The sequence below is a fragment of the Enhydra lutris genome, unplaced genomic scaffold, assembly GCF_002288905.1.
Source record: "Enhydra lutris kenyoni isolate GAN:26980312 unplaced genomic scaffold, ASM228890v2 scaffoldscaffold26, whole genome shotgun sequence".
In the NCBI taxonomy this organism is placed as follows: domain Eukaryota; kingdom Metazoa; phylum Chordata; class Mammalia; order Carnivora; family Mustelidae; genus Enhydra; species Enhydra lutris.
Window position 1 is genome coordinate 27,222,824 of NW_019154110.1, and position 9,932 is coordinate 27,232,755.

At 57.7% G+C, this 9,932-nt stretch overlaps 2 protein-coding genes across 7 annotated transcripts; one reads left to right on the forward strand and one right to left on the reverse strand.

The window, feature by feature from the left end:
• The first annotated feature begins 255 nt into the window (after positions 1-255).
• On the forward strand, positions 256-5,053 carry LOC111151243 (MLX, MAX dimerization protein). Of its 5 annotated transcripts, none has more exons than XM_022509093.1 (8): positions 256-587; positions 943-979; positions 1,466-1,555; positions 1,832-1,938; positions 2,196-2,295; positions 2,495-2,594; positions 2,950-3,151; positions 3,900-5,053. In XM_022509093.1, the coding sequence occupies exons 1-8, from the start codon at positions 315-317 to the stop codon at positions 3,954-3,956; spliced, it is 966 nt and encodes a 321-aa protein (XP_022364801.1). In that variant the 5' UTR covers positions 256-314; the 3' UTR covers positions 3,957-5,053. The 5 variants fall into 5 exon arrangements, with proteins under 5 accessions (XP_022364801.1, XP_022364802.1, XP_022364804.1 ...); XM_022509095.1 differs by having other exon boundaries at positions 262-425; XM_022509094.1 differs by lacking the exon at positions 1,466-1,555 and having other exon boundaries at positions 258-587.
• LOC111151244 (PSMC3 interacting protein) lies at positions 4,666-8,937 on the reverse strand. Of its 2 annotated transcripts, XM_022509100.1 has the most exons (9): positions 8,887-8,937; positions 8,692-8,792; positions 8,428-8,517; positions 6,419-6,530; positions 6,367-6,368; positions 5,762-5,869; positions 5,609-5,662; positions 5,432-5,491; positions 5,126-5,351 (listed from the first exon to the last, which is right to left on the reverse strand). In XM_022509100.1, the coding sequence occupies exons 1-9, from the start codon at positions 8,918-8,920 to the stop codon at positions 5,295-5,297; spliced, it is 618 nt and encodes a 205-aa protein (XP_022364808.1). In that variant the 5' UTR covers positions 8,921-8,937; the 3' UTR covers positions 5,126-5,294. The 2 variants fall into 2 exon arrangements, with proteins under 2 accessions (XP_022364807.1, XP_022364808.1); XM_022509099.1 differs by lacking the exon at positions 6,367-6,368 and having other exon boundaries at positions 4,666-5,351; positions 5,762-5,907.
• Positions 8,938-9,932: the final 995 nt, after the last annotated feature.

Sequence of the window (9,932 nt, forward strand, 5' to 3'; positions counted from 1 at the left end):
TGGCAGCCAGGCAGGGTCAGCCCAGGTGGCCAAGTCTGCACCTTCCAGGCCGCCTGCAGGGCGGGGCTGGGATACGCGCCCCGAGAGCCGCCTGGGCTCGCACAGCGCGTGCACACAACTGTCGGCGACACTGGACGAGCCTTTTGAGGGGACCCCATTTTACAAAACGATTCACGTCGCGGCAACAGGAACGCTACCGGTTTCCGCTCCGACGCCAGCGGCTCTGGTCCACGGTTTCGGTGTTTCTGGGCTGCGCATGCGCTCGCCCCGCCCTCCGCCTCCCGTTCTTGGGTTGGTGGGTTTGGGTCACGTGGATGCGCCTCGCCTCTTCTTCGCGGCAGGGGGCCCGCCCGCGGGCTGGTTTCCGGTTTGGTGGGTCGGAGATGACAGAGCCGGGCGCCTCTCCGGACGACCCCTGGGTCAAGGCAAGCCCCGCGGGCGCGCACGCCGGCGAGGGGAGGGCGGGTCGGGCTCGTGCACGTGGGGGGGCCGGAAGACGAGGGGATTCCTTGCAGTCCCTAAAGGTCCCCCCGCCCTCCGGGCCCCGGGGCTGCAGAGAAGACAGCTCTCACCCCGCGCGTGCCAAGGTGGGGAGACAAGTGACGCGTGTGTACACAAGTGTGTGGGGGGGGGCGGGGTTGGGGGGCTGGGGAGGTGCTAGAGCGTGGGTAGGGGCAGACGGGGTCCTGCGGAGGGGAGGCGCTCCCATGGCCTATCCGCTATTGGCTCCCGGGGCAGTCCTGCAGTCGCCTGCGCACCCCAGGGGGAAGAGAGAGTGTGTGTGTGTGCGCGCACGCGTGCATCCTGAAATTGCCTGCGTACCTTGGGGGGGTGGGTGTGAGTAGGACGTGTGTGTGTGTGTGTGTGCGCGCGCGCGCGCAGTGAAAGGAGGTGCGGACCCTGGGCCGAGGTCTGATGAGTTTCCTTTGCTTGGTGCTGCAGGTGGAATACGCCTACAGCGACAACAGTCTGGACCCCGGTGAGTGCCTCCCCACTGTCCCCAGCTCCCTCATGACCCTCCCGCTGCAGCCCTATAGATTCCCGTGGTCTTGCCAGCCACACCTGAGCACAGTCCACTGTCCCTGAGCCGAGTTCCTGCCCTGAGACAGGGAGGAGCTGCAGGACCGGGGCAGGAAGCATAAGGGTACAGCTGGTTTCCTCTGCTCTCAAGCAGGGAAGTGACAGCAGTGATAGCTGGCCGCTCTCTCACCCTCATTGTGCCCAGATGCCATTTTGTGATCCAGTGGTACCATTACAGGCCCATGGAGCAGTGTGGAAATCAGGGACAGGAGCATTGCGGCATGGCACAAACAGGAAATGGGTGCCCCAGTATGAGTGGCTTTTGGGTTGAAAGGGAGAGGTCAGATTTAAGGGATCAGGAAGCCACTGTACCCACAGGTTTCTCAGGGTCTAATATAGTGTTCCCCTGCCTTACCCCTTAGTGATTGGGACCTCTCTTTTCCAGGGCTTTTTGTAGAAAGTACCCGAAAGGGGAGTGTAGTGTCCAGAGCTAATAGCATCGGTTCCACCAGTGCCTCTTCCGTCCCCAATACAGGTAGGCAGCAACATGCCCCGACCTGGGGGGACTCAGTTACACCATCATTTTAGTGTATTTCCCAGACAGGAAGCTCCAGTCACCCACATGGGCTTGCTGGAGAACTAGTGATAGACACAGGCTCTCACTGTCTCTCACCTCATCTAGGACCTTAGGTTGTTCTGTCCATTGCTGTCTCTAGGCACCGGTTTTTTCTTTCCCACTGGGGCACGGTGGGTGAGCTGGGCCTCACTGGGCCTCAAAATGACCTCTTCCCGCCCCCAACTTTGAGCGTAGATGACGAGGACAGCGATTACCACCAGGAATCCTACAAGGAGTCCTACAAGGACCGGCGGCGGCGAGCACACACGCAGGCCGAGCAGAAGAGGAGAGACGCCATCAAGGTGACTGGGGGGCCCGCAGCTCAGCCAGCGCAGGAAGGCCCATTACATTTGATTCGCTCTGCCCCGACCTCATCAGACAGCACCAGACATCCTTGTGGGCAGCTAATCTCATCTCTGGATGAGAACACCCTCCTTCCACCACCCCCACCTGTTTGAGTTTCGAGCATGGAACTCAGTTCTTGAAGAGAAAGCTTGGTGTGAGTTTGCCTTAATCCGCAGAGTTAAAGGAAGCCTTGTTTCCCCTGATGTCTCCACAGAGAGGCTATGATGACCTTCAGACAATCGTCCCCACTTGCCAGCAGCAGGACTTCTCCATTGGTTCCCAAAAGCTCAGCAAAGCCATCGTTCTACAGAAGAGTATGACCAGGGAGAACCCTGGGAGTGGTTGGGACCAGCAGGGCAGTGAAGAGGCCAGAGCCTTCTACCCACTCTCGGCCTGGCCCTGGTGGGGCGGTGGTTATGGGGCAGGTGGGGAGTGGGACGGGGCGGGGGGAGACAAAGTCAGCCTTGTCCTTCTGGTTGAGACTTCCTCTGTGCCCACCCCCACCCATCCCAGCCATTGACTACATCCAGTTTTTGCACAAGGAGAAGAAAAAGCAGGAGGAGGAAGTGTCCATGCTACGCAAGGATGTCACAGCCCTGAAGATCATGAAAGTGTAAGGGCGACACTGAGCTGGGTGAACCAGGGCTTCTGAGGGGACTCGGGCAGACCTCAGTTCATACCTTCTTCTCATTTAAAGGCCACATCAGATACTACAGGCCAGATAATCCTCTCACTCCCTTAGGTGGCCGCTTGGAGGCTGGACTCTGTACCCCCGTGTCCCTAACGCACAGCACGTTCTCGAAGTGCCTGTGGGCTTCGTGAAGGGAAGGGTGGGGAGAGGGGGGGGTCACCATTTCTGTCCCGGAGCAGTGTCTGGCTGATGTGGACTACCTTGCAGCAGCTCTCCAGGAGCCACTTCCTGGGGGAGAACCTCGGGCACCTGAGCCCTGTTCACTCCTCGATTTCAGGAACTACGAGCAGATTGTGAAGGCACACCAGGACAACCCCCATGAGGGGGAAGACCAGGTCTCTGACCAGGTCAAGTTCAATGTGTTTCAAGGCATCATGGACTCCCTGTTCCAGTCGTTCAATGCCTCCATCTCCGTGGCCAGCTTCCAGGAGCTGTCAGCCTGTGTCTTCAGCTGGATTGAGGAGCACTGTAAGCCTCAGGTACGGGGTAGCCGTGATCGTGGGGTGGTGGGGGAGAACACTCCTCCTGGCAAAGTGGCCCAAGTCCGAAATTGTCCAGAGGAGGAGGCAGCAGCAGCTTTCAGGTTTCTTGGGGGGTGTCTCCCTCCTCTGCTTCTTAGCCCAGATTTTCCTATAAGGTTTCATTTGGCAGGACTGATTGGGCACTTAAATCCCATGGGCCTAACCCTGGCCCTTCTCAGCCCACGTGTGGCTGCCTAGTGTGTTGCCCTCACTGAGGCAGCAGATTCACTCGGCCCATCTGGAAGATTGCTGGCCGCCACCCCCAGGCCCGCAGGAGTAGTCTGCCCCGGGGCTTGTGTTCTTTGTAACGGGGCAGCGTGTGAATGCTGTTGCCGGACTCTTGTGCTCCTGAGGCCTGGTTGCCTTTTCTGAGGCTGGACTTGCATCCGGAGAGTCCCACTTTTTTGTTTCCTGACATTTTCTGGGAACACTTGAAGCATAGTATGTCCCGAACGCTCCCAAGCCCACACCTAAATGCTACCGTTTCCATTTCTTGCATTTGCTTTTCCACATAGCCAGCCATGCTTCCATCCCTTTCCCTGTGCTCTCGCAGGGACACTTCAGAGTAAACTGCAGATAGCAGTGCGGCCCAGGGGCTTTTTCTGTTGCATTCTAAAGAGCGCGTCTTGTGTAGGCACGGGTCACCCAGCCGGTGCTCTGTCCTTGCCTGAGCACCACCCATGTCTCCCTCTGCTGCCCCCACCAGACCCTCCGGGAGATCGTGATTGGTGTCCTGCACCAGCTGAAGAACCAGCTGTACTGACCGGCGCCCCGAACTCACAGAAGAGCCAGCGAGAGGCCCGAGTCTCCTGCTTGGCCACAGAGCCGCTGGCCTTCTGAGATCAGACTCGATGCTCCACACAGGTCTGCTGGCTCCCGGCATTTGGTTCCCCGATACCCCTCATCCTCAGTGGGGCTGGGGTGTTTGTTTTGTGAAAGCTTTAATTTATTATGTTGACCACAAAACTCGAGCCTCTGGTCTTTCCCCCCTTCCCGTAAAAATCCTCAGGGTGGGGGTCTGCTCTGGATATCCCCAAGAGCTCCCGTCCTCTCCCCTTCTAAGCCTCAGACTTTTGCTCCAGATCTACACATATCTGGGAGCTACTGTTTGCATTTGGTTTGGTCTCTTGGGCCAGATTTGGGCAACACCTGGCCCAAGTTTGGCCATTTTGGCAGTAGCTGGACAGAAAGAAAGGAACATGAGGAAATACTCTCACAGCCATGAAGTGTGACAGGCTGCCTAGTACCTGGGCTAGGGCTCCCTGGTGGGCCCAAGGTGGGACTCAGGCTCTGCTGGCCAGCTCTGGGCAGGGCTGCCAGGATCCTGTCCTCACCTGCTACTCCATCGCCTCTCTTATCCTGCTCTGGGTGCTAGAGGGAAGCGGCCTTCCTGTGTGCTCCTGCTCCCTCTGTGCCCATAGGCAGGAGCACAGCACAGAGAAGTCAAGTGTGACACACAGCACTACGTAGTTTTTTTTTTTTTTTTTAATTTTCTAAATAAACACCAACAGTGCAATTTTGCTAAACTTACAATTTTGGAAAACAAACTGGGCCTCAGAACCACTCCCACCCTTCCTGTCAAGTGTATCTGGGTCTCTGTCCCCGTGCTGCCTGCATCTCTCCCAGGACTTGGGGTCAGGGTGAAGGGGTAGAGAAGGTATTTAAAGGCCTCCTGGGGTAAAGAGCTCCAAGAAGTCCTGGGTAAGGCCTTGGGCTCCTTGAATGCTATATACAGTTTCCTGTCTCTACTCTGTAGCCTTCTGCAGGGTTGACATCGGGGAGGTTTGGTTATCCAGAGGAAATTTAAGTATTTTTATATCAAATTATATTACAATAAATACTACCAAATGCTTTCCTTTAGCATTGTTTCCAGTTGGAGCGTTCAGTTCAAGCAACTGGAATGTAGCCAGGAAAACGAACCTGAGCCTGACCGTGGGCTGTGGGCTTGCTCACTCCCCACGCCCCATACTCTGGCTCCTGCCCCTCTCCCAGCTGCTCTGCCCAAAGACAGCAGCAGGAACAAACACAGAAGCCAACCTGGAGGAGCCAACCAGTGCCGGACCTCTCTTTCCATCCCCCCCGGGTCCTGCCGGGGGACCCCTCAAGGGTCTGGGAGCTTCACGTTGTGATCCTCATCTGTCTCTATCCCGACTTCCTCCTGGGGCAGGGAGACAAGTGAGTGAGCGCTCCTTGGACCCAGCACCCAGGGGAGCGGGGACAGGAGAGAGAACCACTTACAAAGAACTGCTTCTTGCTCTTGGGGTATCCTTCCAGAATTGCATCAGACAGCTCTGTTGCCTGACAGGAAACAAAACCACCCCTTTTCAGGTGGGCAGCACCGCCTGGAGGGGCCGCGCTGTCGGGTCCCGGGTTCCCCTGCCGTTTCTAGGGCCTGCCCGGAGCACGCTCACTCACCATCCTCTTCCGCTTCCTCCACTCCTTGCAGTACTTCTGCCTCTCTCTGTACACCTGGGCAGGGAAACAGCTGCCTCTAACCCCTCAGCCCCACGGAGGCTGCGAGGCTGCGCCTCCTCGCCGGGCCCACAACTGCCCGCGCTCCCAGCTCACCTGTTCTTTCTCTTCTGGAGTCACGTGGTTGGTGGCTGCTTTAATATTCTTCAGTCTCTCTCTGTAGCCAGCACACTCCTTCTTCAACTCCTGGATCTCTTTCTGCATCTCCGGTGTGGTCAGGGCACTAGTTAACTCCTTCAGCTCTGAAACCACAGCTCTCCGGGGTCACTCCCTACCCCGAGGCTGGGGCTTGGTCTTTCCCGGCGGGTGCTCCCTGAGGTAGTGACTGGACCCCTACCTTGCTCTCGGTTCTACACACAGGGTCCAGAATGAGTTCCACATTCTGGAAATGCTCAGTAGAGATGAAGGCTTACAGAATTACCGGTTTATTCCTGTTTTCTCTCCTCCTCCATCTACCAGCAGTGGTAAAGTGAGGTTGCACAGACTGGTCTTGTAGCCAGTCAGAGCAGCCGGCACCGAGGGAGTGTGGGCCCAGGGCACTGAGGGTGTTAGGGAAAGCAAACGCATGTCCTGCCCACTCACATTCAAAGGCCATTAGCCGTTCTCTCTTTTGATACGATGCCTGTGGCAGCCCAGCAGAGAGAGTCACTGCCGTGGGACAACGCTGCAGCCAGCAAACCGTTCACTCCATAATCCCTGACCTCTAGACCGACCCTGACCCTAGGGGCACCCTTGGGGGCTGCCCAGTCCTACCAGCCTCCATGTGGCGGCAGCTCTGCTGTAAGCTCTGCACCTTAGCAGTGAGGGCCACGATTTTGGCATCCAGGCCTTGGAGGTCAGCGTCACTCACCATGGCAAACTGGTCCTGCCAGAGGTGAGGAAAAACAAGGGGGCTGATGTGAGGCACGGGAGGGGAACCTCATCTGGGGTGGGGGCAGCATCACATACATGCAAGACTGTGGGGCTCCCCAGCCCTCCAGAGGGCCTGTGAGAAACCGCTCAGTTTAGTACTGGTCCCAGCTTATAACAAGGTATGATGGATAAGTGAAACCTCGCGCCTGTCCTCAAGGGGCGTCAAGGCTGGCAGGATACTAACGCGGCGGAGATCTCACTTAGTGCTAAGACCGCTCACTGGGCTAAAGGAGTAGAGGAACATTCTCCCCAAGGTAGCGATACCTGAATTACACGTTCCCACAACAGGAAGAACAGGGATGGGGACAGAGGCGGGGACAGTACTGAAGGGACAAGCCTGAGCAGCCCACCCCGAGGGACCAGCTGCTACCGAGGATGGTGCTCCTCGGGGATGGGCCCCGTGGGGGTTTGGTCGGCGACAGTGGGGAGCACATTAGGGAAAAGAGGAACGCCAGCCTGCGCGCCAGATCCTGCCAGACCCGGAGTTCTGGAAACACACACTGACTGAAACAGCCGTGCCTGTGCCTTCACACAGTCTCGGGCGGCTTTTGCTCTCCAGTGGCAGTCTCGAGGGCTTGTGACAGCTGTGTACCTGGGACAAGAGACCATCTGGCCCACAAAACCCTAAAATATTAAGGGTCTGGCTCTTTACAGAAGAAAATCTGCAAAACTCTCCCTTAAGGAATCTAGAGTTGTCACATAATGAAACCGATTTTAGGAAAATTAGCCTTGGTGGTGGTTCGGTTCAGTGAAACTAGTATTCGGCGTCTACTAGATGTTAGCTTCTGGGGTGGGGGTGCTGAGCAAAGGAATACGGGTGAGAAGTGGGGCCTGCCTTGGAAGACTGCGGTCCAGAGAGGAGACACGTAAGACAAGCGCGTCCCTCAAAGAAGCGAGCGCCTGCAGAAGAGGCGATCAGAGAATTCAGGGAAGGTCTCTGGAGGTGATCCCTGAGGGGAATCCTACAGGATGAGTAAGGGTTAGCTGAGCAAAGAGGCAGAAGAGGAAGAAGGGTTTTTAAAACTCCAGGCAGAAGAAGGACACAGGAGTAAAACTCATCTACATGTTCTAGTCCTGGTGAGTGGACCGAGAAGGGACAGTGAGGCACGGGGGTCGGGTCTCCCTAGTACCTTTTCCCTACTCTAGGGAGCATGAGTTTGAAGTCGGGCAATGGCACTCGCTGTGCACCCACGCAGACCACTCTGGCTGCCGTGCCGAAGACATCTGAGGCCAGCAGATGCTAGGAGGGTATCAGGAGATGCAGATGGAAAGGACAGGCCAAGTCAGGAAGGGGGAAAACCAACGGGGCACTGGGGGAGAGAGATGAGGGGCTCCCCAGTCTCTAGTTTGGGTGAAGCATGAGTCCACTGAGGGAGAAGCAGGGAGAGGTGCCCATTTGGAGGGATGAGGCAATCTACCTTAGCAGTAGTAATACTGACTCAGAAAGGTCTAGAAGGCATCCAAGTGGTGGGCTGGCCCAGAGATACAAAATCAGCGTTACCTGTGTTGGGAGTGAGGGGTGGGGGCAGAAGGCGAACCGTGTGGCAGATGGTGGCGCTAATCTAGATGACTGGGAAAAAGAAACTTCCAAGAGGGAACGGATCTCCGCAGCAGCAATTCAGGATCTTCTGTCATCTATCCCGTCCCAAATCTGGAAGTCTCACTAAGTCTGGGTCACAGCAAGGGGAGTACCCACTCTGATTTAAAGGGTGCCTGGGGCCCTTTTCATGACCTAGGACAAGTGAGTTTCATGGGGTGCCCCAAATTCCCCAGAAGAGAGTTCATTCTAGAGACCGGCTGACCTAGTGTCGGGGTGTCACACGGGCGATAATCTGCACAGGTTCCCTCACCTGGTCCGCAAAATAGATCTTCTGCTTGCCGTACATCTTCTCTTTGATTTTGCCTTGCTGGGCCAGCTGCTCCAGCGCCTTCACCACCGCCTGGCGGGGGAGGGCGGCGGGCAGTCAGAGCAATGACTTCGGGGCCCACGCAGCGGGAATTTCAGCCGGACAAGCCTTAGGAAGCCCGCGGCTGGAATGGCAGCCCCGAGAGGGCAGCACCCCGGACTGATTCGAGGGGCCCCAAGGGGAGGAGTCCCAGGAGAGGGTCCTCACCGTCTTGCCCAGTCCGTGTTCCCGCTGCAGGTTCCCGAACACGTCCTGGGCGCTGTAGGGTCTGTTCTGCTCCTGCAGGTACCTCAGGAGGATCCCAGGGGCTACGAAGACACGCGACAGGGGTGGGGGTCACCCAACCAACGCCTCTCCCGTCCCCCCCGCCCGGGTCTCCCCCGCGCCCACCTCCCCGCTTACCTCCCGCCGCGGCCTCCGCCCGGCCTTTACTCATGGCCTTTCCCGCCTCCAACTCGGAAAGCCGGACGTTGTTGTTGCTCGAGGCAACGGCTGCTTCCGGGGCGGGCCGCAAGCGGTGATTGGCGGAAGCGGACGTCTTCGCGAGGCATGGAACGACCTTCCCGGGCGCCGTAGTTCAGTCCGACCCGTGTCGGGCGTCGGCCCCCAGGGTCGCAGCGGCGGTTCCGGTCCGCTGGCTCCGGGCCGCTCCTCCCCGCGCCCTCCGGCTCTGGGCGCAGGTCGGGCCAACCACTGCTTGGGGTCTGGAAACCCACTTCCAGGGGCGGCTGAGCTCTCGTGACCGTGAGCTGGGACGATGTTCCAAGGGGGAGAGAACTTAGGCTCAGCTCCCGCCGGGCTAGCGACCTGCTCAAGGTCACAGGGTCAGTTACCCATAGGGACGTGTCCTGTCCCACGGCCCGGTGTTCTTTTCGACCGCCAGTCTCATTTGTAAAACAGGAACAAGAGGTACTAGCAGGAGGTTGGTTGGGAGGACAGAGTGCCTCAGAGCCCTGGGAGCACAGCGCTGCCCACATTTGCCGGTTCCCGAGCCTCGCGCACAGGGGGCGCTCCACACGCGCTGAGGTTTGGACGCCGAGGGAAGGCAGGGTTGGGAGGGGGCTATACTGTTAAGCCGCAAAGCTTGTAGAAAAGTTTCCTGTTGGCGGAGTGGATCTTATGGCAACACCTGGCAGGTGTTTTCCACTCCTGCCCACAGTGGCCAGTGGGACAAAGCCTGAAATAAGTGTTTTCTAGTTTCTGAGGTCAGCCGAAGGCCAAAGAGCAGCTGTCCCTGTAGCTCACTCCAGAGGAGGAGCATGGTGCTACTTTTTAAAACGTGTTACCTAAATAAATAAAATCTTAAAAAATGGGGGCGCCTGGGTGGCTCAGTGGGTTAAAAGCCTCTGCCTTCGGCTCAGGTCATGATCCCAGGGTCCTGGGTTCTAGCCCCACATCGGGCTCTCTGCTCTGCAGGGAGCCTGCTTCCTCCTCTCTCTGCCTGCCTC